General features: G+C 37.9%; 1 protein-coding gene across 2 annotated transcripts in view; it reads right to left on the bottom strand.

Annotated features, from left to right (window-relative positions):
* Positions 1–26548, bottom strand: part of ATP9B (ATPase phospholipid transporting 9B (putative)) — a 447238-nt gene that overhangs the window by 39106 nt on the left and 381584 nt on the right. For both annotated transcript variants that reach the window (XM_019524099.1, XM_019524092.1), the window contains exons 14-15: positions 16663–16775; positions 11349–11597 (exon numbers count right to left, since the gene is read on the bottom strand). In XM_019524099.1, the coding sequence (XP_019379644.1) occupies positions 11349–11597; positions 16663–16775 (362 nt within the window). The remainder of the gene's footprint in view (positions 1–11348; positions 11598–16662; positions 16776–26548) is intronic.

Raw genomic sequence — 26548 nt, forward strand, 5'->3', positions numbered from 1 at the left:
TATGGCATAAGTATTTTTATACATTTTGTTAAAGGATAATATGTAAAAAAAATTATATATTTGGATCTATTTCTATACACAGAAAGTTATTCACTGAATTGAGCTGTATCAGAATTAGGGAATGCTGTTCAGAACTAATAGCTCTAGCACTAAAAAGGCTGCTTTGTCTAAATGAACATACATTTATACATAAAGGATATTCAGTGGAACATGTGCAAAACATAACATAGTTAAAATAGCTTTTTCCCTACAATGTACATATAAAAACATTAATTAAAAATCCATGAAAATAAGAATGTAGTAGTAATTCTATATAAGACTTAAGAAAATATTATGGTTACATGGATGTTTAGCTATTACACTTTTGAAACAACAAAAAAGACAAAATATCTTTTATTAAATTTTATTTGGCATATGCAATTAGAACTGCTGTCTTGTAAAATGTATTTTGTCTGGGTTCCTGCCATCAAAAAATAATAAAACTAAACTTTAAAAATTCTATATAAACTGAATGTGCGTAAACACAGAATCAATTTTTTTAAGGCACCCTTTTTACAAACAGTGAAAACGGTATAAATTACTTCCATATCTTAAAAAGCCACAAGTGATCAGCAAACCCCACCCCCCAAAACCCAATCAGTGAAAGCTTCTTAATTTAACATTCCTGAAACGTGACATGACACTCAGTTTCTATTTTGTTCAGAGTTTTGTCTAGGTACTGCCACATGCTATTTTTCCCACGTTAAAACTGCCACTGGATTTGGTCCCTGAAAAAAAGAGTTAAATCAGAAACAGCTTTATCATTCCTTGGTAGATAAAATATATTCTATATTTTATGGGTAATTTTTCTAACAGACTTGGCTTCCAAAATTCCACTTACCCTTTGCCTCACATGACCAAACATTGCCCAAATATCTTTAACAAATCTGACCTGAAGGGTGGAACAGCCATCAGGCCGATGATCCACCCAAGTACCCCTTGATGCAGGCCCTCTGCAATTGGGTCAGCTTTGTTCTGCCAGAATTAAACCTTAATTAGTGTAGTGAAATCTGTGATGTGAGAGATGACTACAGAAGGGGGAATCCTCAGCTTGTACAATTTGTCACGGTTCCACTTAAGTCAACTGACACCAGCTGAGGATCTAACCATCATAAGAGCTTATGATGGGCTACATGCAGTGAAAGTATCTTAAAGAGAAGGAGCTTGAGCACCACACTGAATAAAGCTAATATAGGATGATATCACTGTTGGTGAATACCACTGTAGACACAAATAAATGAAAATAGGGAGAAAATATTCTTACGTGAAAAGAAAAAGAAATAAGCACGCTTTAAAAACACTACTTTTAGATCCAAAATCACAGGGAAAGTCTTTTAAAGATTTTCTTCTCCAATAAAAACTACCATATAAGCTGCAAATGATCCAATACTCCCAAGGTTAATTTTCAATTTTCACAGTGAAAGGTTACTATTACATTCTGACCTGTAAATTGCATCTTTCTGCTAATACCCTATCATCTCATTTGTGTCCCTTTGCAGCTAGGACTTAAGTGTTCTATATTTGGTGACTCACATCTGTTTATTATTTAGTTTATGCTTGGCTTCACAGACCATTTGAGTTAACAGTTTGTAGCACAGTCATTTTCGATTATTATACCTGGCCTACAAACAGCGTAGGTTTCTTCCCATTCCTCCCCCACCCAAGCTGATCACTGCTGATACCACAGCCAGGGTGTTCAAGAAAGTGCAAGAAGCAAGTGTGTATTGAAAAGGCCAGCATCTGCAACTTCAGACCAGCATGTTAACACTGTCACATATCAGTAATATCTGAGCAATCATAACTTGTTAGTGTCCAAAATGACGTCGCCAAGGCTTAACATAAAATACTGGAACTTCTCAGATTAAGCTTTTCCTATAACCTAATGTTTCCAGATTGATTCTCCAAAAATTCTGTGCACATACAAAGAGAATGCTCCTTTGCAAGACAAGATCCTGAACTTGGTATTAAAATGCCAATTTTCATCAAGGACTAACATGAACCTCATTTCACTTATATCTCCATTTGTTCCAGTTGTGTATTTGGGTGCCGAATGCTACACAAACAGCTAGCAGAGGACTGACTGACAAAAAAATGAACACCACATGGTGCATTCAGACGAGCAGGAACATACGTTTCCCTGAGGACAAGTAGCAGCAGCACAACTTGTGCCGCTGCTACTTGTCCCTAGGGCATGCTCATGTCATGCGTGCTCTGGCATGTGGCAGGTTACCCCAGGTGGGGTAGGGGAAGCTGGGGTCAACAACTGTGCTGGCTTGAGAAGCCTTACCTGGGGTAATGGGGACTGTGGGGAACTGCAGCCATGGCACTCCTGCAGCAGGAAGCTTGGCTGGCAGCCAAAGTGTGGCTCTGGCCAGCCAGGCTCCAGTTTTGGGTGATGCATGCTGCTACCACGTGCACTGCCTGCTTTTTTTTGGCATGGGTTTTTTTTTGACCAAAAAACCCCTGCCTACACTGCAAAGTAGCAGCATGGGGAATGCTTACATATGCAATGCTGTCGATGCACCTGCAGCACCACATGCTGCATGTCTGCTTTCGTCTGGATGCGCCCACAGAGTATACAGTTCCAAACGTGTTCCTATCATTCATACAGATTTGATTCTTACAAAAATCAGATATAAAATTATATACTTAGTTTTGCTTCTTCAACTAGAAGTTAAAACATTTTTAAATGCAGAAAACACTTTTTTAGATGCTGAAAAAAAATGAAATGTCAATGCTAAAAATATAGTGACCATCTGCCACCTACGAAGACATCATATAAAAAAGTATTCAGAAAGTTTGCAGAGTACAAGTATCAAAATGACTGTCTGAATTTATGGTGTATATACTGTGAATACCTGTGAAGAATCCAGAGGGATGATCCTTACCAAAGTCCCATCTTCTCTGAGTCAGAAGGACTTAGGAGTCATTCTCTAAGAGATGCCTATTGCAGTTCCATTCCCCTCCCACCATACCACTCTTCTGAAACATAACCACACAGCTCACTTGCTCTGTACCTTCAGAAGCATGATGCCTTCTGGTACGCAAACAAGAAAACCGTAATAAGGCAAGGTGAATGAAATCCAGAAAAAGACCCCAGGCACCTAAGGCAGCAGTATCTTTCTTACTCAAAACCTTAGGAAGACAACTTAGAAATGTTTTGCTCTTCAGTTTTGCTGACCACTAACTACAATATTAATAAACCGATCAAATTATATATTTTTTTGCACATAATACATCCCATAATATAACACACTTATTTCTGGAAGGTCTCAAGAGGGAAAATATAACTTACCTTTGAGTACAGGTAAGTACCTGAGGTCCGGAGTCCCTGGACCTCGGGGTCACATGCCGGAGCTGGGGCCTGGAGGCTGTACTCCAGGGACACACACTGGGACCTGATCTGGCACACTGGCTCTGTACTGGGGCCTGATCCAGCCAGCTGGCGCTGGGGTCATGCAGTGACCTTCGGCATTGACTCTAGAGCAGCGGTTCTCAACCTTTCACGCTGGGACCTATTAGCATAATTATCAGCTTGCTGTGACCTTGCTGAGACCCACACAGTCTCTCTCTTTCTCTCCCGCTCCTCTGGCTGCTGCAACCAGCCCCCTCCCTCTCTGGCTCCTGGGGCTGCTCTCACAATGCTGTGTGCTCGCCAGCCCCATGCAGGCTGACAGTGTGGCAGCCTGGGGAAACCCCCAATTTTCTGGGACCTCTCCATGGCCCTTTCAATGTTCTTGTGACCCACTTCTGAGTCACAATCCACAGGTTGAGAAACGCTGCTCTAGAGCCATGTGCCAGTCCAACGCGTCCTGTGGTCCTAGACTTGGTGCACCGGATCTAACCTGGCAAGTGGCTCTGGAGCCAGTGCATGGTGTCAGCTCTGGCATACTGGATTGGACACTAGGCTCTGAAACATCCTTATACACTGGCCTTATCGGCATGTTGCTGTCTGGAAATTTCGCACGGGGGTGGGGCACGAAGAGGGCAGAGCTTTGGCAGTGTTAACTGTTATGGCTCCAAGAGCCATGGCAATTAATGCTGCCACCAGTCCACCCCCTCCTCTACCAGCAAATTACAGAAACCATGAGGAGCCCTTTTCCTCACCTATAATATACACCCTAATTTTCCCCCACTTTTTTTTCGGACAAAAAGGTAGGTTATATAGTACTCCTTAGAATTCACGCGAGTTAAAAAGTGTTGGATTTATTGCTAGTAGTCTCCATTCCACCTACAATAGCTTCTATGGCTGCTATATTGCTACTGTTCTTCTTCCTTATTAGCTATCAAATACCTAAAGTAGCATCAAGTGACTACCCATTTCTTGCAGGATACTGTCAGTCTTAAGCACAATCAGGATAAATGACTTTTTACCCAATGGGTTTTGGGCAACAGATATTTGACCATAACATTTTGAAATGGTATAGCTGAGGATAAGACTTGGCAAAGCTTGTAAAGGAAATCTGATCTCTGAAATGGCAAAGTTAGATCTTATCCACAGTGCCTTTTAAAGAAAAATCCTTCTGGTATTCCTGGTGATGTGCACATACCTTTGTAAAGTACTTTAGTGCTTGCAAATGTGTATGTACAAAAGAACTATGTTAAGTATGATACAAAACTCAATGGCTTGGTGAAGAAGAACTGTGGGCTATAAATTAGGTATTCACAACATAATCAAGTGATCTGCATTGTGAACTGTGTATTTAACTGAAGATTTTTTATTTTATTTTGCTAACATGAGTGAAGGAAGCTTATTCTGTACATGGCGCTCTCAGCAACATAATTTATGGGTAGATATTGCAAGATGCTTGCAGAATGCATGAGGTGGGATTTCAAAAGGGCCACTCATCCTGGATGGGTAAAAGTGCACACTCTTAATCTAATAATTTGGTGACATGGCCACACCGTTTATTTAAAAATGGGGTAATTTATCCAAACACGGAAAAAAATAAAGGACTTAAACTATGTTCTAAAAAATTGAAAGTTTCTAGAAAAATCCATTAAAAACAGATGAGGTTGCCAAATGACAACAATTTAGTTACTCATCACATTAGTCACAAAACCTTAGCACTTATTAAAGACAAGAAAATGAATGGTTAAAAACATCATGAATCTTATACTGAACACATAACAAACAAACCCATTTTTCTTATCAAGTACTACAACATGAATCAGAATACAGTTATCTTAACTCTAACCTGAAATAAATGATAATTTTCATTAATAATTTCAACATATGAACACAAAAATCTTTGAAACAAAATGTGTATGTAACTCATTAATGATGCACACTGACATCCTTTAAAAACTCAACATATGTAATTTCACTGTAAATTAATACTGTTCTATATTTTGTCCATTAAACTATATCTATTCTTAGGGAATAAAAGTACTCTGCCATAGAATTCTATATGTCAATTAACATATTTATTAACCAATAATATTTTTTATTTAATATACACTTCAAATGCAAATATTTAGGCTCAAAAATAAAGTTAAAAATAGGTTATTTGTTGATAACAAAAATATCAACAATATGTAGATCAGAGTTGATTTGGATTTTTTTTTTCAATTAAAGGGATACACAGGAAAAAGAGACACAGCAAGGGCTGGATTTAAAAGTGGCAGGCATGACTTTAGCTTTTAATGTTAAAGGTGTATATATGAGAGTGAAAGGAGGTAACCACCCACAAAAATCCTTGCATTTGCTTGTGCCCACTGAGTGGTGTTAAATGGCCTTATGTTACGGATCTCATAGGGTTAGAGGGAACAGGGATGCTCAGTGAAACGTAAAGGCAATCAGGACTCATAGTAGAGAAGATATCTTTTATTAGACCAACAAGGCTTTTGCAAAAAAAAATAAATTCTTTAATTGCAAGCTTTCGGTCACAAACACCCTTCATCAGGCATTGGAGAAACGATTGTAAAAGTTCTTCTGGGTAGAAATGAAAGTTCATATTTCATAGGATTTCACAGAGGAGTCAATAGATGTAAAACTCAAAGCTCAGTGTGTGAAGAGTTAACTTCTCCAGTTCTTCTACTGGGTTAGCAAGAGACATCAGTTATTACTGCATTCCTTACTCTTTTTCTTCTTTGGGACCTAGTCCCTTTGATCATTACAGCTGCTTTGGATGCTGGGTACCACTACTTGCTATGAAATTACAGTACTGGAGTCTTTAAAAAGCTGTCTGTGAGGAAGGTGCAAAAAGCCCAGGGTTGCCTCACCAAACTTGCCCTGAATTAGAAAAGGGACATCCTGAGCCAAAAAATTGACCAGACCATACTTTTGAATCTTGAAACAGTGTTTCTGCATTATAGGGCAGGAAGGGTGGGACAGATACCGAAGACTTCACATAAAGCAAGGAGGCCTGTGAAAAAAATATCAGCCCTCCTGTTTGCCACACACAGTCTAGCCATTAGGTGGAAGGGACAAAGCTAAACTCTTTTCTTGCCACAGGCATAAATCTTTGTGTGACTTCTGAGCCAAGGGGGAGAGAAGCAGTCTCTACAGCAGCTTTACCTGCCCTTTCCTTCTCCTATTCCCTTCCCTTGGGAGCCCTGTGGCTGCCTGTCCACTCAGTTATCTTATCAAATTCTTTCCCATATTGAGATGGAAGGGATGAGGACATTTCTTTATCATATGAAAGAAATAAAAGTAACATTTATTATGTTGGTAGTATATGAGTTACATTTTAAACTAGGCAGCTCTGTGTTTTTAAGTAATTGGATTTTTTTAAAATAATGATGGCAGATGCAATTTGCAATAAAAAAGAAAGGCTGCTGCGTAAGGGTCACAGCCTTGGTACCCATGGCTGCACTGCTCCAGAGATGCACTTGTGAGACCTTACCTGGAGTACTACATCCAGTTTTGGGCCCCACATGTCAAGAAGGACAAAGGCAGTTTGGAAAGAGTCTAGCAGACAGCAACGGAATGATTAGGGGCCTGGGAAGCAAGACTTATGAGGAAAGGCTGAAAGAACTAGGGTTATTTAGTCTGAAGAAAATGAGACTGAGGGGGGATCTGATAACAGACTTCAAATACCCGACAGGCGATTTTAGAGAGAATGGCGATAGGCCTTTCTCTTTGGCCATGGGAGACAAGATTAGGATCAATGGCCTCAAGCTTCTGCAGGGGAAATTTCGGTTGGAGATTAGGAGGAACTTTCTGATTATGGGGGTGGTCGAAGCATTGGAGCTAGCTACTTAGAGTAACTGTGCAATCTCCATCCTTGGAAGTTTTCAAGAACATGCTAGACAAACTTGGCTGAGATGTTTTAGTCAGGGATAATCCTGCCTTGAGCAGCAGGTGGGACCTAAATGACCTTGTGAGGTCCTTTCCAGCCCTACCTTCCTATGATCTTATGATTCTATGCAAAACATCTGGAAATTCAATGCCTCTAGTGTAACTGGAAAGTTATTTTTGATTTACACAAAATCAACCTGATATGCAAAATATATGTACAGTATATACAAGATATTTTAAAACTGAAAATGTTCTTTGAGAGTAGGTGCAAGGAGAATGTTATTTCATTGCTTCTCTATTACTGACTTTTTCTGATAGTGTCCAAAATATTTTCAGTAAAACCTCTAGGGAATTTTTCCTACCTTTTTTATAACAATTCTCAAGGATTTCCAATCAGTACTACAGAACATTCTCAGTTCTTTGTTTATGTTTATGAATAACGATTTGATGACTGGCACTTGCATGTTATCATTTTTGCTTAGCAATCTTCGTGGTTAAAATATATTAAAATTATTAACTTAAAAAATACAGCTTGATCATCTGGAAAAACTGCTGGTCAATATTCAAGACAAGCTATGGAGCAGTTATTCTTTGTGGGTCTCGAAGGTCATGGAAGTGATGGTTTTATGCCACTGAATGATTTGCTCTTCACAATACATTGACAAAACAACACAATTAGTCTTGCTTCAATAAGCACACACAATAAAATGAATTAAACAATACAACATGTCTCATACATGACAGCTTTACTTTTGTAAACACAAAAGCTGCCTTACTAAGGGCATATCATTTCCCTGTCTGTTTTAAATGATCAGCTTTGTATCCTTGTAATTAATTTTAGCAACTCTGCTGTCTTTGGACATAAATGTTTTAATGTGATGACTGACCAGGCTTTAAAGTAATATTTAAATATTTCAAATGCTAGAGTTAGAATACTTCGGAGTACAATAATGCAGGGAAAAGTGTAACCAATAAATAGCTAGTTTATGAGAGTAAGCAGTCATTAAAAATCACGACTAATCAATCTTTTTTGACCAAAGGGGGCCAAAGGTCTTCAAAGGCTCCTGTTCATAGCATGCCCCTGAATTACTTAGGTCTGTAACCTTTGAACTTTACTGCTCTACCTATTTAGTTTATATCCTTTTATGACTGTTCATTACATTAAGTTAGCACTGGCTTTCCACACTGAACTGTGCACACACTTGCAAAACTTGAGCAAGGAATGGTTCTCACTGTGTCAGTGGGTTCCCAGTGTGTGCATATTGTTTGCTATGTTGCAGATGTAGTGGACACAAGTGACAGATGAATGAAACTTTCCACTCTTAGAGACAAAATGAAATATTGATCACTTATCATAAGAAACAAAGAGCCTGGCATAAGTAGGTCCCACATTAAGAATACAAAATCAGTTACTTATCTTGGGTTGCTCTAATAATACAATATGCACATAGTTTACGATGAATGTACATCTAAAATGTGTCCTTTTGTTTTGTGAGAGAAAAGGATTTTTGTTGGCAATATCTTTTATTGGACCAATTGCTTGGTTGGGATAAAATTAGACAAGCTTTCACCTGATGAAGAATGCCTGGCATTCAAAAAATGATCTAACTTTGTCCCAACCATGCAGCTGACCCAATAAAAGATATCACCTATTTAAAAAAAAACCTTACTTCTTGCGTAACACCTAGACCATCAAAGCTAGAGCATCTCTCTTTTTGTTTTGAACATAACATACAAAAATGGAAACATGAGTAATTTCAAATGAGTTCCTCCTGTTGATTCATTTACTACGTAAACATTCTATTATAATATTAAAACGTGTCCTGTGCATCTTGCATGGAAGAAATCTAGTTTTTCATGTAACAGCTAACAGCCAGATGATATGCTATATTAGACTATATAACATGAAAGATTAAGAGAAATATGTTACATCTTCTTTGAAAACACAACAGTCACTCCAGATTAATAAACAAAATCTCGGGGAACTAAGTTGTAATGTAGAGCAAATACAACATATAAAATTGGTTAAGTCTATTAAATGATAATGTTGCTTATTAACCAAATATGTTGTGATAGGTCAATGCTGAGGTTAAACAGAAAACATCAATTGAACTATTTCCCTAAATAAAGCTCCAGGGTGCAATATTTAGAGCACTTTATTCAATAAAAAATGCTTTTAAAATGGTACTTTGGTGATTGGGAAACATTGGCATCATCCGTCAACCTAACTGCAGGAAAGTTCAATAAGCTAAATAATGAACCATTTACATTATTTTCCTTAGGCTCCAGTGATTTGCAAACATTGCATCAATAGAGCTCTTTAAAAAATTATGATAAAGACCTGCTAGTCTTTCACTCTCAGCTTTTTTGTTGTCATGTTGAAATGTTTATGTTATTTAAGTGTTTTTGGAGCTTCATCTTTTTGTAAGATATTTTATTTAATATCAATATTCCATCATATTAAAACAAATGTTTGATACAATCATTTTACTGGATTTTCAAAGACAAATTATTTTTCAAAGATAAAATGGACACTTAAAGCTAGATTTTCAAAGGATGTCTGGCTGAGTGGTTTAACTCCATTAGTTTCTAGTTGAAACACAAGTTCGGGTGAACAAAATGTTCTTCAGAGAGAGGCTTCTCTACCTCCTTCCATGTCAAATCAGTCTATAATAGATTCTCTTCTGATTATTTCTTCCAGTTTATCCCTTCTTTTGATCATCTTCCTATAGCTGCCTTTTAACTTTTCAGGACATACCAACCTGACCTTCCTACTTGCTTCACAAACCAAGCACTTTCCTGCTATCAGTTTTTTTTTATACTTGCCTTTTTCAGTTGATATGGTTATATCTTTTTCTCTTCCAGAGCAGGGTATTCAGGCTCCACGTACAACTTGCAGGGGCAGAGGTAGGGGGAGGGCAAGCCTAGTGCGAGGCATGGGGAATTGATTTTTCCTACCTGAGTTTCTAGCCGTCTGATTTAGGGCTATCTTTAGTTTCTGGGTCAAAGGAACATTAGTGCTTAGTCATTTACTCTTCATTTGCATTTCTTACCTAAAAATCTCCTTCCCCCCTTTTAATGATCTCTACCTCAGTTTTGATGCTATTTTTCTTAATTTTGAGGTAGTTTATTTAGTTCAGAATACCAACCAACAATCAATACGCAACTGTGATAACCCAAATTTGGGTTACAATAAATTACAACTATTACTTGCTTATATTAACAGTTTCTGCATAACCATATTCATGTAGCTTACACATATGACATTAAAATATATACAACTGCTTATATATTACCAATATTGGGACTATTAATTCCAAAACATGATGTCTGAAATCCTACCTTGATTACAGATGATTGTCCTAGGTTGCCATTTTTATTACTGGGGAGACCAAGTTAGTTATCTATATGGGTTCACTTTACAATACCTAGTCCCTGTGGAGTATGTATATAGCAAATTAAATTCTCACAAGATCTGCTATTTTGGTGCTATGTGAAGATAGATGGCAACAAATGTCACGGGCCTAAATTTCTAGAAAATGTTTTCTATAGTTTGTTTCTATTTTGATAAGGCCTGTAGTATGAAAACTAGGATTTTGGTGATATTGTGTATGAACCTGGTGAGTTTGATACTCCTGGTTTATATAATAGGTAGTATAGTCCAACCATTTGCAGAAGGTGAAAGCTGAATATGTTTCACTGACAACCTCTATATGCATCTCCTCCTGAATACATCTGGTGAAAATCAACGTGCATACCTAACTACAGACTTTCACATGTGCAATATTTTCACATCTAACAAACCAATGTTGATCCAAGCTACCGACATACTGGGCTTCTCAGTCAGACTATGCCTGAATACACCCTAAAATATCAGATCTTTACTCCATTCACTTAAAATATAAATGCATTTTCTTCATACATGTGTAATAACCATTTTCCCCGCTCAAACTGAGATAAGAGGATGAAAAGAGTCACCCAAACTTGGCTTTCCTTTTAAGTGTTATTTTGTAAGATGTGATGAGTTTAAAAATATAACATTTCTTTAAAAACAAGGAACACTAACCTCATCAGGGCTGGAAGCCTGGTATGTACGATTTTCATCACTGAAGTCTTGATCCACTTCTGCATATTCTGTTTCTGCAGTCACTCCAGTGCGGGATTCATACACAGGAGTTACGTTGTGACACAGTGCAATAGCTTTCACAGCTTCATGTATACGACTGCTGACACTCTTGCGGACTTTGGGTGCAGAAGACTGGGTTTTTCTGGAAGGTGTTGAACTGGTACTGTTTCCACTGGACTGGGAATGCATCTTTAAAATATAGAGATCAAACACTCAAGGCAATAAATAATGAATAAATCCACTAAAAGAAATATAAAACAGATGAACACTAATGTATACAAGAAAAGTTACCTTGAAAAAGACTGCCTAAGTATGTGGCCTGTCACAAAAAACGAGTTTCAGGCTACTACTGGGCTCTTTGCTCAAACTACCATATATATACTACCTTTTGCTATGATTGACAGCTTTGGAAGAGATCCAGGAATATGCAAGGAGTATCGCACCTCAGTCCTGACCAGTGTTAGCAGAGCACTATAGTATAGACAAATATTATATCACCCCACTTTGCTTGCCTTTGCCAGATCTATCACTATCTTACTTTTTAGCCATTTTAGTTTTAGTCTGCATTCATTATAACAGTCCCCAAAATGGAAAATTATTGAGAAATGCTCATTTAAAAGCAAGCACTTCATGGTAGTGGATACTCAAACAATTTCTAACTGTCCCTGACTCTGTAAGCTACATATTTTCCTTACCTCAAACTCTACCTTTTCCTACAGTCCCTCAAATAATGGTCCCTTCAGAAAAAAAGAATTATGTTTCTGAATGTTTTTAGCCAGTAGATAACAAGGTGACTATGACATCGCTGAAACAGTGCCATATACCCTTTTTCTGCATTTCCTGCACGTCCCTTTGTTGTTCATGTAGGATGATTTCCCCCAACCAAGGATTTAGCTTTTTTGTTATCAGTTTTGAATGTTGAGTTTGTAGGCCAGGAAGTATAGCCAGATTTTCAAAAGTGACATGCATGTGTGTCTAACATGAAGCATTTTAGGGAAGCCTGATGCTTGGACAGTAGATCATATGATCATGGGAAAATAGGCTGGAAGAGACTTCACAAGATCATCTTCCCATGCTCAGGACACTCAGGATGTTCTGTAAATTAAATTCCTGTAATATGCATCTAGTTGTAAACCCCAGAAGTTAAACATCTTAAAATCACTAGTCCTTTTTTCAAAAAATGTGACCCAAAATGTTGGTTTTCAAAAGCATGAGCATACCCCATGGAACTATTAGTAACTTTTCTATGCTATTATTACTCTTAAACAGAAACATCACAAGGCATGAAAATAAAAAATATTAATTATTTCAATTATAACTTAGCTTATTTCTACATTATCTGTGAATTAATCTAGTTCATGTAACATTCTTTTTCTTCAGACTATCAGATTGCCTGGCATTGGCAGAAGACAATAAAGTAACTTTAAAATATTCTTCCATTAATACCTGTGATGCAGGGGGGGAAAATGTCTACATCTCATTTTAAAATTATGCAGTTTTTGCAATAACCCCTAACTTAGTGTTATATTTTATGTTAAAATTAAACACATTTGGAATGTATTGGACCTTCCCTCATCTTAACAATATTCTCAAATACTTTCCTGTTCACTTCAGAGTAACTCAGAAATCCTCTTTAGAAACCAAGCCTTTTTTCCCTTTGACTGGATATACTGATCTGCTGAACCGTGAACATTCTGCCCATCAAATTACAGTGTTGTCTAATAAAGGGTTTAACTTTCTGCTCATCTGGCACTGCTTTTCAGCTACTGCTTTAAACCTCTGCATTTGCATTCTGCTAACACTGATGCCATTACAGCAGCAAATAAATTAAGCTGATTTACTCCTTCTGAATTATGTTATGTTTATTGATGCTTGTATAATTTAATTTCACACAAATTCCATTAAAGATTATGCCCTCTATCACAAAATGCTTCCAGTGGGGAAATATAATCAGGTTATAATAGATTTGTGTGTTGCATTACAGTGGACCTACTAGACTATTGTCATCTTAATAATAAAACAGAACACAAACAAGGGATAAAATCAATGTCACATAAGAACCACTGTCTAAATAACTGGCAGCTTCTATTATAATAGATTAAATAAAAAAAAAGTCACCATATTTTGGGATTGAAATGATCTGTAATAATTATTTTGCACAAAAGAGCTCCTTTATTTTTCTGATTTTAGTGGCAGTTAGCAATATACCATATAATTAAAACATTATTTAAACATTAAGTAACAATATGCAAAATTGACAAAAAGAAAGATGCTCTAGAAAAATGGGAAAGTTGCATTCAATTCCATTATCTAACAACTACAAACTGGATTTGTATAACTTTTCTCTATACTTGGAAAAATAGCTTATCATACAATCTTTTAAAAAAATTGTGTTTAATGCCTTACACTTAAAAATAAATATGAAAATATGGTGGTCTGTCATTTAATAGCAAATATTAACAAGCTCTCTCAATAGAAAATGCCTAAGCTTCTATTTTAGCTAAGAAAACAGTTATGCAGCACACAGTTCTTTTTACTGGAAACACATTCTTCTCCAAGCGAAATTATTGCTTAGTTTAAGACAGTAGTTTAGAGACTACACCCAAATCAGTTAAGACAATAAACCATAATTTTGTTGCGGTTAATTGGATATCTATACAATCCAGATCTAATAATTCTTTTTATATAAGGTACCTTATAGCTCTCAAGTTGGAAATGTATTTTAGTCACTATGACTCTAGGCTGAATTTGGACTCTTATTTTTGAGGAACAAAAAAAAAAAAATCCATAGTTTTTCCTAAGATACATGATTCCAAACAGAGCTATTAAGCAATGACAATAATCATTAAGAATTTTCAAAAATCCATCTTAGCTTTAGAAAAGGATAGTAAGGGTATGCGTAAGTGTTCAGATGAACCAGTAGAAGTTTAACAGATTAGTTTAAGCAGTTGGAAACCCAACCAACAGAACACTGTACAAGCTCTCAAGGGGTCAGCTGCGTGCTCTGCCTGTCCCAGCATGCTTTGCAGGCTCCCAAGTCTCCCTGGAGATGGTTGACAGCACCTGAGAACACAGGGCAGGGCGGACTGGCTGCCTACTCCAAGGGACCATGCCACCCTCCTCACAACAACTTTTCCCTTCCTCTCAGCTGTCAGGATGTTAGACACAAGACCCAGAGAGGGTAATATGTTGGAATTATCCAACCAAAAGGCAAAAAACCAATATGTACTTTAAGAAATCCATTACATTGCCAATATCAAATTATGACGGCAAACAGTTCACTTCTGTGCTCACATAAACCATATGGCTAAATTTTGAGTACTGATCCAATACAAATAAAAAGTAAAGTATTTTTGTGGGTAACTGATAAGTCACAAATAAACAGGCTAGACTTGTTGAATAAATTATTTACTGCAAGGTCCAGATCTTAGCAAGTAGAAGTACCTGGATATATCTTAACTTGATGCAATGATGTCAGTAATGTATTCTATTTTACATTAGATTTAGACTAGAATCTGAGTTTGAATTTGATGGTTCAGAAAACCTCATAGGTGCTTCATCCAAAACTGAAGTGGTAAATAAGTACAGCTGTGTGTCAGTGACTTTTCAATAAAATGATCCAGTTTGAAATAATTTCATAACAAAGCAATAGAAATCATTTTCTCACAAAAATTAAAACCTCAAATAAGGTTATTTTGAAGCAAATAAAATATTGTATCTGAAATTAAACATTTGGCTTAGAACTGGGGGATCTGTCAAATATTTGTTTTGAAATACAATGTTGAAATGTTGCATCTTAAAAACACATGATTCATTTACATTTTTACTTTCTCCCCCACCTTTTGTTGAAGTCCTGGGAGGGGAAGCTTTTCTCTGTACAGCATTTGGAAGCCAGAACCTGCAACCCCCAAGCATGGGGCTGTGGGTGCAGGGCTCTCAAGTCCTGGAGCCAGGAGCTTCTCCCTCCCACAGGCACTTCAAAGCCTGTGTCTGCAGCCCTGCATGTGTCCAGCAGGGGAAAAGCTCCCTCCTGCTCCACACTTAAAAGGTGGTGTCTGCAGCTCCATCTGGGGTTACAGACACACAGCTTTGAAATGTCATGCAGGGTAGTCCCTGCTATGGGGAACATTATCCCCTGCTCCCCTCGCCTCCCAGACTGATCCCAGGGGGGTCTGGAGCACCAAGGCAAAGCCACCTGTCCACTTGCCACACTAGTGACTCTGGTCTGGGGAGTGGGCAGTGATGGCTTCCCCATCGCAGTTCCTAAATTCTGGGCTTTAAACGCCACCCCTACTGACCAACTGGGCAGTGGGGGCAGCATTAAAAGCCCAGAGGCTGGTCAGTGGGGTTGTCAGCTGCACAGCCCTAAGGCTGTGGAGAGGGGCTGGGCCCTCTCAGCCCAAACCTGACATGGGGAGATGTTTGCTCTGTGACTTGACTGGAGCAGTAGAGGCCACCTGAGTTGCAGACTGTCTCTCTGGAGTGGGAGGGACTGCCACAGCAATGCACAGTGGGATGCCAGAAGACAGCACGCAAGCTTCTATCAGTACAGCAAGTGTACTAGCATTCATTCCTCTGGCAGAAACTTTATAGAAGGCAAGACAACTTCTACCTTGTTAGAGGTGATAGAAGTTTATATTGAACTTGCCATTTCAGTTTGGTAGGAACTGCATGAATGCTTGTATACTAAGGGTTTCTACTGGTGGAACTACAATTCCTGCAATAGAAATGTAATGTTTATATGCACCCAAAAGAAGCAGGTTTATTGATCAGGGTGTGCAGAAGAATGAAGACATACACAAGGATTCAAGGCTTCTAGCCACAACTTCCATAACTTACATTTTACATAATGTCTGCTCGCTCCCCTCTCCTCTACAAGCTACCAGGAATTAAACTGGGTCCAAAACAGAGTTAAATGAACCCAAGCTAAAGGAGCTACCATGGGTCTAAACACCTGATGCACAGTTCAGGATTTATCCTACTACTCAATCCCATCACTTTCCTGCTGTAAAAGGTAATGATGTTATAGAGGAGAGCAGCATGCATCTCCAAATGGTCCCAAACAACACTATATCCCTATTGCTGAAAATGCACAGTTCTAAATAAAATGTTAGTTGCAAGTAGGCCTCCAGTTATGTCCCTTTAAAGAGAACTTTCATGACATCCCACAGTTTTAGATCTAAATGGCATGACAGTGACTCAGTAATAATAAAACATGTTACCCTTAAGTAAAGTAAGTTATAAAATTAAATACCTGTGAGTAAGAACCTATAATATGATTCTGAATTTCATCCATTGTATCTGTTCCATAAGAGACAGTACCTAGGTGGAGGCGCTTAAATATCATCTCATTCTGGGTCAGCGTTCCTGTAATAAAAATATCAGTCAGGTAATAAAAGACAAAGTATGTTTAAGAGTTTGTTTTTTTTAAATATTCTGTTCCTTTGGCAGGAGGTAACAATTTATTAAGGCGTGCTCAATGCCTTCTGAGTCCTGACAATTTACACCATTTTGTTGCTTTACAAATTCTAGTAAGCCACTGACAGGTACCATACTTGCTGACAGGTGTACTGCAACAGATTCCACTGAAGACCAACACTTTTAAGCAGCCCAAAGTATTGTTGTTAAGTAAATGAGCTCAGGGTCAGAGCAAGCTGTCAGCTCCTATTCTCAGTTATCTGCACCGACAGCAAAAGACTAACCGTAGAACTAGAAATGATCAGATCCAGGTGTGTTACAGAGCATCTAGAGCTCCATAAAAAGGCCAAAGAACAGGGCAAAACTGTTCTATTTTGGGGATTGAATAAATCATCACAAATTACAATCATTCAGTTCATTTAAGGAAGGTTAATGTAGAGCGATCAGGGTTACTCACCCTGGAGGAGTTACTGTTTCCCACCTTGAAACTGATTCTAGTAACAACTAGGTATTTGTCCCTGTTGGACTGATAAAAACTATCTAGACCTGCCTTTGGCAGTAACATTTTTAGCCAAAAAGTGAAGCAGAAGTAGTCTTCAATATAATTCTGAAAGAAGTGTGTATGTGGGACGGGACTAATACTCAGAAGGGAGAGAAATTCCCCTTAGGTTAGTAACTTGCTTAAATAAAGCTACAGCTAGGAAATTAACATGGTATTAATCCATACTTAGTCTTCACTACTTGTTTTACTTCTTTCTCCATATAGCCGGGTAGATTTACCAATGTGGTTGCATGTTAAATTTGCTGATGACTTGTCTTGGGTTTAGGCTGCTGTAAAGCAGAGGGCAAATGGGACCAATTTATTGTCAATATGTAAAAAAAGACCAGTGAAGGGATTGCTAATTTTATGCATCATTTTTACAAGGGTTGCAAGGCAGTATTTGTAATCAACTTTAATATTAAAAGAATTGCAGTATGGTTGTATAAAGAAAAGCACATACATGAGTTTTGTATAAGACTTGAAAGGTGTTTTAAAATAAAGGATGGATATAATGTTATGGGGAAAGTTTAATCACTTTACACTGACCCGGAGATGTGGCCAAGAGACATCTGCCTATGCCAAGGTGAGACAAAACAGTGCTAAGACTAAACAGCCTAGGAACCAGGAAGGATGGTGTTTTTTGTGAAAGCCATCAAGCTGTGGAACTCCCAAACAGAACTCAGGGTAAGCTCATTTGTTATGTCTTGAAAAGTCCAACGAGGTCTACCTCTTTTGCTCAGGCTTTCCACCTACAGAGGCAGCATTAAACTAATTAGTGATTTCTTCCCATCACATAGATAGTGTGCTACTTTTAGAAAGAGACTCAATATATTAAACTTCACCAACAGGAAAAGGAGACAACATTAACCTATCAGATAAATGCACAAACCTAGGAAACCTTAATTTGGCATCCAGATATGAAGACTATCACAGAGAGGGATGCATTAGAAGTTGCATCAGAGCAACTGCTGTACTCAACTGACTTACTAGTGTAAGTACCCTATTAGTAGCAACATACTGCCGCTACGCATAAAAGGACCACATTTTTAAGGGCTTTATTATATATCATCCACATGGGTGTAAAAATAAGGTAGACTGATACATTATTGTCTTGTCTGGGCAAATTTCTATGCACATACGCAAAAAGTTAGCTTCTTAAAACACTATCCCTAATTATTAGCACCTTGGATTTGTATTTTAAAGAGAAAGAGTTTATTTAAAATTCTGGAGTATGCTTAAAGGTCAGTTATTTAAATAATATATTTTCCATGAAAATCTAGGCCATAAAAAGAAAAGTCTTTTTGTTAAAAATACGTAAGTATAAAAAGTATAAGTATATACTTATGTATGAGTATACATAAAAAAGAAAATTGTCAACTATGGCTCTTTATATACAATCTCTAACATTATTCCACAGGATATATGAAGAAAAACTTTCTGGTAAAAAGACAGATTCAAAGTTATCTAAAACAGGTCACTGGAAATTAACATCACTTCCGAATTTGACGAATTTAGCCTCCAACCGGAATACGCCTGGAATTTTCGAATTAACATAAATAGTGTTTTCAGAGACTACTTTACATCTGTAAGAAACTACCGGGTGTCAGTCACAGAGTGACACTTTACGTTCACTACTGTCAACAGTGACATCCTTGATTTTAAGAAAGTACTAATTGAAGGGCGGGCGGGACAGTGTTCCATGACTAGGCTTAACAAAGGGATAGAGGTCATCCATGGCTAGGTTCCTCCGTTACACTCATAGAAACAAGATCACATACCATTTGTTTTCAAGTATACTCAATGGTGAAAAAATATAGTTTGAAAAATATAGACTGGAATTAATCTAGCATGCAGGTAATCCCTGTATAATATATACTACTATGCATCTTGTGGGCATTTAAACAAGGATCGAACTTTGGCAACTTTCTTGTGATAAAAAGAGATTAATGTAATGGAGTAGCAAAAGTAACATTCTTGATTATTTTAATACTTATTTTAAAAACATTTTTGGGTAGGATAATGGGACAAATAAGTTTAAAGTGTAGTATGGAATACTTTACACAAAGCTTTACTCTTCTCTTATATTTGATATCATGTCTCTGTCCCAGTATGACAGTAAAACACAGCAAGTCACACGAAGAGAACAAATTAAAAGCATCAGATACGCTATAATTAGTGTTTAGAAACTAGAAATTGTTTAGACAGTTAACATCCAGTTTATGCATCTGATAGAGGGTACATCCATTAGTGCTGTTCAGTGATATAACCATGCTGTCACAGTCATAAATCTTTCTTCCCAGTTACACATTACATATCTGCTACTCTACTTCCTGATAATATATGTACAACGAAATTTCATCCCCACTCTTGTTGAGTTATAGCGCCGTAATAGTTAGCTCATCATTCACAGTAACCATTCTAAGGAACTCGATCTTTTCCTCAATGTTAAACAGAGAGGCACTTTTCTTTTGCTTAAAAATTATCCCAGACCCTTGCATTCATGCAGTAACATTTTCAAAAGAAAGAAGTGTTTTGAAACACTTATTGGTGAACTATTTACAAAATGTTGGCAAAATTGGGAAAAATTCAAGTGAGAAACAGCATTTCCAAGTGTGGTTGAAAAGTAGCCCACAAAGAATGAAGAGTTGTGCTAATCATCTCTAGATTTCATCTCAGCCTTCATTATCTGGTTATTACGTACAAGCTGGTTTCACTTTCAATACTTGGTGAACATTTACTGCATGAGATAAAAATACTTATGTAATGTTTCCCCCTTTAAAATGTATACTTTTTACCAATAACTTTTTGGGGTAGCTGTTTATCAAACTCCATAATTTAAACAAAAATGTTACATTTCCAGACATGAAAAACAGCTTGCATGCATCCAGCGAGCATGCAAGACCAACATCACTTTCTAAAGAATCTGAATTTTCACTTCAAACAGCTAAATGTTTATAAAGATGAACTTCCAAGTGAGCTGTAATGTGCTCATCTTCCTGAATCAACAGAAAATGCAAGCATCTTCCCTCTTACTACAGATTTGCCCAGCCTTGGAATGCAATTAACAATCCACTGGGGTCAGTTTCAGGACCACTAGAGTACTCAGAGCCCTGTAGACTATAGTTAAGAATCAAGCCAGTTTGACAATTACCTCAGGAAAAAAAGGAAAAGTGTGAGGACAAGGCAGATTTCAATTTTTTTCTCAGTAGGCAGAAGGCCTGGTATATAGATCAGGGCTGATCTTTCGTACCTTGTAGCAATCAGCAAACTTGAGGAGAAACGAGAAGGTAGAATGAAAAGAAACAAGTCCAAACATGTGAAGTACCAGCTGTCCTTATTCAGTACTTGCACCTCTCATACTACTCTCAGAAGTGGGCTGCTATCTTTTCCTTCCCTTGGTCAGAATAGGAAAAGAAATTAGCACCTTGCTTTGAGATATCATAGAGCAGTGGTTTTCAATCTTTTTTCATTTGCAGACCCCTAAGAAACTTCAAAAGGAGGTGCAGATACCTTTGGAAATTTTGAATGGAGGTGCAAACCCCTTTGAATTGTAAGTGTGGGTATTCACATACTTTTGACTGATCATAGTCATCTTTCGTGGACCCTTTAGACACAGTGGCTAGGGACAGACATTATACATAAACCAGTTTAAGTGATCAAAACTGGTTTAAACCTGTAACAGCACAGACATCTAGTGTACATAAACCAGTTTGAAAATGGCCGAAACCGGTTTCAGATAAACCTGGTTGAATATAGTATCACACTTAACTGATTTGGCTCAAACAAGTTTATGCAATGTCTGTCCCAGACCCCTTGCTGGTTTAAGTTAAACCAGACTCCCCCAGCATCCCAGCATGCTCTCTGGGCTGGGCAAAGATCTTCTCCAGTGATTTGGACTGGTCCCTCCCCCCTGCTATCTAGCCAGAGCAGAGGCAGGGTGTGGCCAGAAGCTGACCTGTCATGGCCCCTGAGGCAAATTCCTCCCTCCGTTCCCTGCCCCCCCTCCACTAACAAACACTGTGGGGGACCACAGCTGGGGTTTGCCAGCCCTAGTCATACCTCCATGGCTTGTCTGCAGCCAGGCAGGGACAGAGTTAATTCCTTTCTCTGTCCCCTCTCTCCCCTGGAATGCCTGGGGGTTTGGCTGTAGTCTCTGTGGCTTGCCTGGAGCCAGGCAGGGAGAGGATTAATTCCACAGCATGTCTGGAGCAAGGGAGGGAGGCAGGGGGAAAGGAGGAGAGAGGCATGCTAGTCCCCTGTGTGCAGATCCAAGCCCTGCACCTGTGAGCCCAGAGCTAAGACCTGCAAGACCAGACTGAAAGGTGGGAAGTGTTGGCAAGACCTGATAATCATCACACATGCTGGAGATATAGTTTAGGAAAGTTGCAGACAGCTTCACCAAAGAATGCAGAGAGACACATTTACATTATAAAGCAGAATGTGTAAAAGGTGGGACTACCTAAACAAAGCCTTCCTGAATGCCTGGCTGTAAGGAGACACTCTGCCCTCAGGATTAGGAAAACTAACTCTTGTCTTCCTGGCTTACATTTTAAGTCAGACTAAATCGTGTATGCTGTGTTTTACTGGGCTGTATTTTAGCTTAGTTTCAGATTAGATTATTTTAGCTTAGAAGATTTTTGGTAGCTCCCTGTTGTATACTTTGCAAATTCCTGTGTTCAATACTTGCTTGTTTCAGAGAAAGAACTTTTCCCCCATTCCCACTCCTCAGCCTGGCAGCAGCTGCCCCTCCCCTCCCCCCTCCAGGCTGGTGACTGGCATCCCGCATGTTGTGCTAGCCCCGGCTGGTGCCTGGCCATGCCCCCTCCACTCCAGCGGGGGGGGGGGGGGGGTGAGAGCACTGGAGGGCATCTCTCTTCCCTCCCCCATTGGCAGTGGCTGGCAGGTGTGCTCTAGCACCCTCCAACTTCTGGCTTGAGCCACTACAGGCATGTGAGTGCATTTCCTAAGGCTGCACAGCTTAGACTAACCTGCAAAGAGTGAATCAATTCAGGCTCAGGCTTCTTGAATGCCTCTCCCTAGCCAGTCTGTGGACCCTCAGGGGTCTGTGGACCACAGGTTGAAAACCACTGTCATAGAGAACTGGATTCTCTGTTTATGTCTGATGAAGAAGACTATAGTGATGAAGAAATGGTAATTAAAACTTCCTGGTGATTCTCAAAGTTGTTTCTATCTCCAATTATCCCCCACTTCTCATTACAGAATTATGGAGGGAAGAAAAAAACACCAAAAAATGCATGGGGGGGAGAAGAGGGAGAAAAATGCATCTAAAAGTTGCACTTAAAAAAATTACCATACCTTCTGAAACGACTATGAAAACCATTCTGCCAGATTACAACTGACCACATGAACTGAAATACAAAGTGGATGTCCATTACATGTCTCTATTAAAAGTAATTCCTAAATTCACACTGAATGACTGAAACACCCAAGTGGACATATATTCATCCTAGCCTTCTGAAAACTAATGATAACTATCAACCTGACTATTTCTTCACCTGAAATTCTGCAATTTGTCTATTTTAGATTTTAGTCTTCTCGTTGTCAACTAATAAATCTTGCCAACATGCAAAATCTTAGCTGCATGTCTCTGTATATAAACATTTTAAATATCTGCACCTTCTGTTTCTACTGCAGTCAGTCTACTGCAGAAAATAATTCTACCTTTCACTAAGATCTCTTTTTGTTTGGTTTTTCATGACTAATAATGGAGAAGATACTGTGAACAAGCTCAAGCTTAGAAATAACAGAATTTTAACACCATTCTTTTACAAACATAGTTTCATCTCATTTTCAAAATTTCCTTTGTGTGACTTGGTTGAACCCTATCTATTTTAAAAATTAAAGAATTGGAATTTGGCCAAGAATTGGTCATTTGAAAATGTTATAAACAGATGAAAATACAAAGCTCTTTTAAAAAGGCATTCAGGAATTATGGTATCTATCACATGATTTGCCACCAAAATAATTTTTTAATTTTGTTTTGGAATACAGTTCCCACATAAAAATAATATCTTGACAAAAATTTAGCATGTGATTGCTGGAAAAAAAAATTGTATGCTTTTTAATGAAGCAAAGAGTTTTTGACTACAACTGTATCATTAAACACAGAGCAAAGCAGGCAAAGAGGAAATTAATTTCTAAGGAAAAAGTCCTGCAGGCATCATTCCCTGGGTGGCAACAGATGTGATTCACAACAGAGCAGTAGAGAATTTTCTTTTGAGAAGCAGATGCAGAGCTTTCTGATCAAATATTACTAGATTGTAATTTGGCCTAATACCAACATTCTAAAAGGCCACAATAAAGCAGCAAGCAAATACGTGTAATACATAAGCATTAATAATTTTGTCTGAAGTCACAAGGGTGAACAACCTTTCATATAGTATGTATTCATTGCTTGAAAGAAACTTGCTTAAGAGACAAATGGTTAGATCTGGAGCTACTCTAAAATTTGAATCCTTCTCTGTAAGCTTCCAGCTGAGGATCTGGCCTGATACAGTTAATGGTGAACTTTTGTTAGCAGTACAAGAAAGAAACCTGGCAAAAAATATTGGCCCCTATAGGATGCAAGAAGAGAAGTCATATAAAATGACAATTCTGAGCATTTACAAAGAATACTTCCCTCCCTTTTCCTTCCAGCTATACACTGTTCCCAAAACTCAGTGTAGTATAGTACCACACAAAAAAGAAAAAGAACATCTAGCTCAAGAATACCTGCTCAAGGTGTTTTGCTAATTCTTTTCCGTGGATTAATGTTCATGTTAATAATTTGGTTTAGGTACTGTTGCTCAGAACAACAGTCATTCATTCCCCTGTGCTCTTAAGACTCCCATAGGTGAAATTGCACGAGACTGAAAGCCGCAGAACAGCTGATGGCAGCATGCATGTTCATTGGTGATCTATCACATCTCATAGAGAGGGTCCAAGGAAAACCTATGGAAGAAGAACCCGCTGCTGCTGCTGAGGAACGTGGAGGATAATGTGTCCCAAAAAGGTACATGTTACTTGCAAGGAACTTTAAAAAAAAATACTATTTTGTTCTCTATACAATTTTAGGTCAGGCAGTTATAGAAATGGTTGTTTTAAATACATCTTTAAAAATAATTTGTAAAATCAGTATAATTGTTGGAGCTATACTTTCTCAAAGTACACTATAACACATTTACAGTAGACGTTTAATAAAAAAAGCCCATGTTAACACATTAGCCTTTAACACAGGGCTTTCCCAGAAAATTAGGAATCCCATTACTCTATGCATCTGTTCAACTAGTGTATGTGTTAAGTATCTCATTTGGTCCAAACACCCACTAAAATGTTAATTACAGAACTCAAATGCAAGTGTATGCATTAGTAAATAGCTATGCTATGCTAACTAAACTGTATGTTTGTTATAACTGAATGCTCTGGTTGTCTCCATGAATGGTATAAAGCTTGCAGTTTCACACTCTGAATGTCAAAAACGTTCAATAAATATTGCCAAATATCTTTGTTTTTCCTTTGTGATTAGGATCTTCTGTACCCTGGAGAGGATAAGATATCATGCTCAGCTGCCCTTGGAAAACACTGGAAACAGCATTTTTCCCCCCATAACGGATGACGCCTTTCTGTCAAACTTATATGTGATTCAAGTCCAAACAACATGGCATTTTGGGTAATGGATGCTATAATTAAAATGTGAGTCCTAAAAACCTGTTGTTTTAGTGGGTGTTTTTAGTAATGGCTTTGTTCTACATGAAGATAAAAACTCCCTAACAAAGGAATTAATGTATTGCTTTAATAGGCTGCACCCTGAGTTAAGTTTTAAAATTTATGAGTTCTCTGCAGCATTGTTCTTTAAACAATGGCATTGTCAAATGCAACCAGTGAGAAGATTAAAGTTCTCCCAGCAGATTAAGTACAAATTATCTGTCCTCCTGTTTCAGCATCATTTGTTCATTTATCACATAACGTCTAGTATTTCTGGTCAGTGTCAATATGCTCTGCATCCTTGCAGTTAACAGATGTCTTCTCTTGTCGAATGAATTACTTTATGTTTCACGCACTGGTGGCCGCAGATGTGTCACTATAGCAACATCATTAATTTCAGATCTTACCGGAAACATGCACTCCAATCAAACCTAATTATACCACATTGCTTTCTTGTCCCACAGTAAGGAAACTATAATGCAATTATTGGGATACTTCATTTTCTATTCTACTGTGGCAAATGAGAGAGCCACTGTGATGGACGCTTCTTGTCAAAAAGCTTATTGATGAAGCACAAACCCAATTTACAATCATACAAAGGACTACCTTGCAATTATGTTAGTAATGTAATGCTCCTTAAACTCAACAACTAATTCTTAATCATTTCAAGTGAAGCTTGGACCACACTATAAGATTTTTGCAAGCTGTATTCTGTATCCTCTCTTCATTTTCAATATTGAGAAACCCGTTTTGTGTCTGCATTGAAACAGAAACCCCCTTTAGATCTGCTTTTATAAGGTCTGTCACTAGATGGGTTATAAGACTTGCTGTGTTTTAACTTGGACATCCCAACCGCAAGGGGGCAAAAGAAAAGTGTGAGCTATTTGACAAACTAAATACCTAACTTTAATATTGTTATAGTGAAAACAGAAGCTGTTGCAGGCAGATAATTATGGAATGGGTATCTTGAATCAATCATATCCAAATTCTGTTTACTCCCTTAGCAATATATTTAAAATTCTGATCAATCTGAGATTGAAACCAGAGAACATAAGAGTATATGATCAATCTAGGTAAACCCTAAATACTCTGCACAAACGCACATATTTTTATTACTCAAGATCAGTTTAAAGTTAGCAAAACATTTTGACTCTAGTCCCCTATAGAATTGGGTTTGTATCCACTTTTACTTCATTACATTTTACAGCTTCAATTATTTCTTCAAAACTCAGACACTGATATTCTAAAAAGTCCTTATTGTTGACAGCTAGAAATATCCCTGTGTTTTAACATGCTTTCAAGGCTTTTTGATATGTGTCTACTTAGCTACATGCAGTACATGTATTAAGAATGCATAGGAAAAGGTTAGGCACACACTCCCTCTATTTTTTAAAATAAATCAGGCCCAGTGTAATTCTAAGTGGTACGATGTGGTGTACGCCAACAAGAGACAATCAGAAGCAAAATGAAGGGTACT

This window comes from Gavialis gangeticus, unplaced genomic scaffold (assembly GCF_001723915.1).
Source record: "Gavialis gangeticus isolate Ggan-Ray unplaced genomic scaffold, GavGan_comp1, whole genome shotgun sequence".
Lineage (NCBI taxonomy): Eukaryota > Metazoa > Chordata > Crocodylia > Gavialidae > Gavialis > Gavialis gangeticus.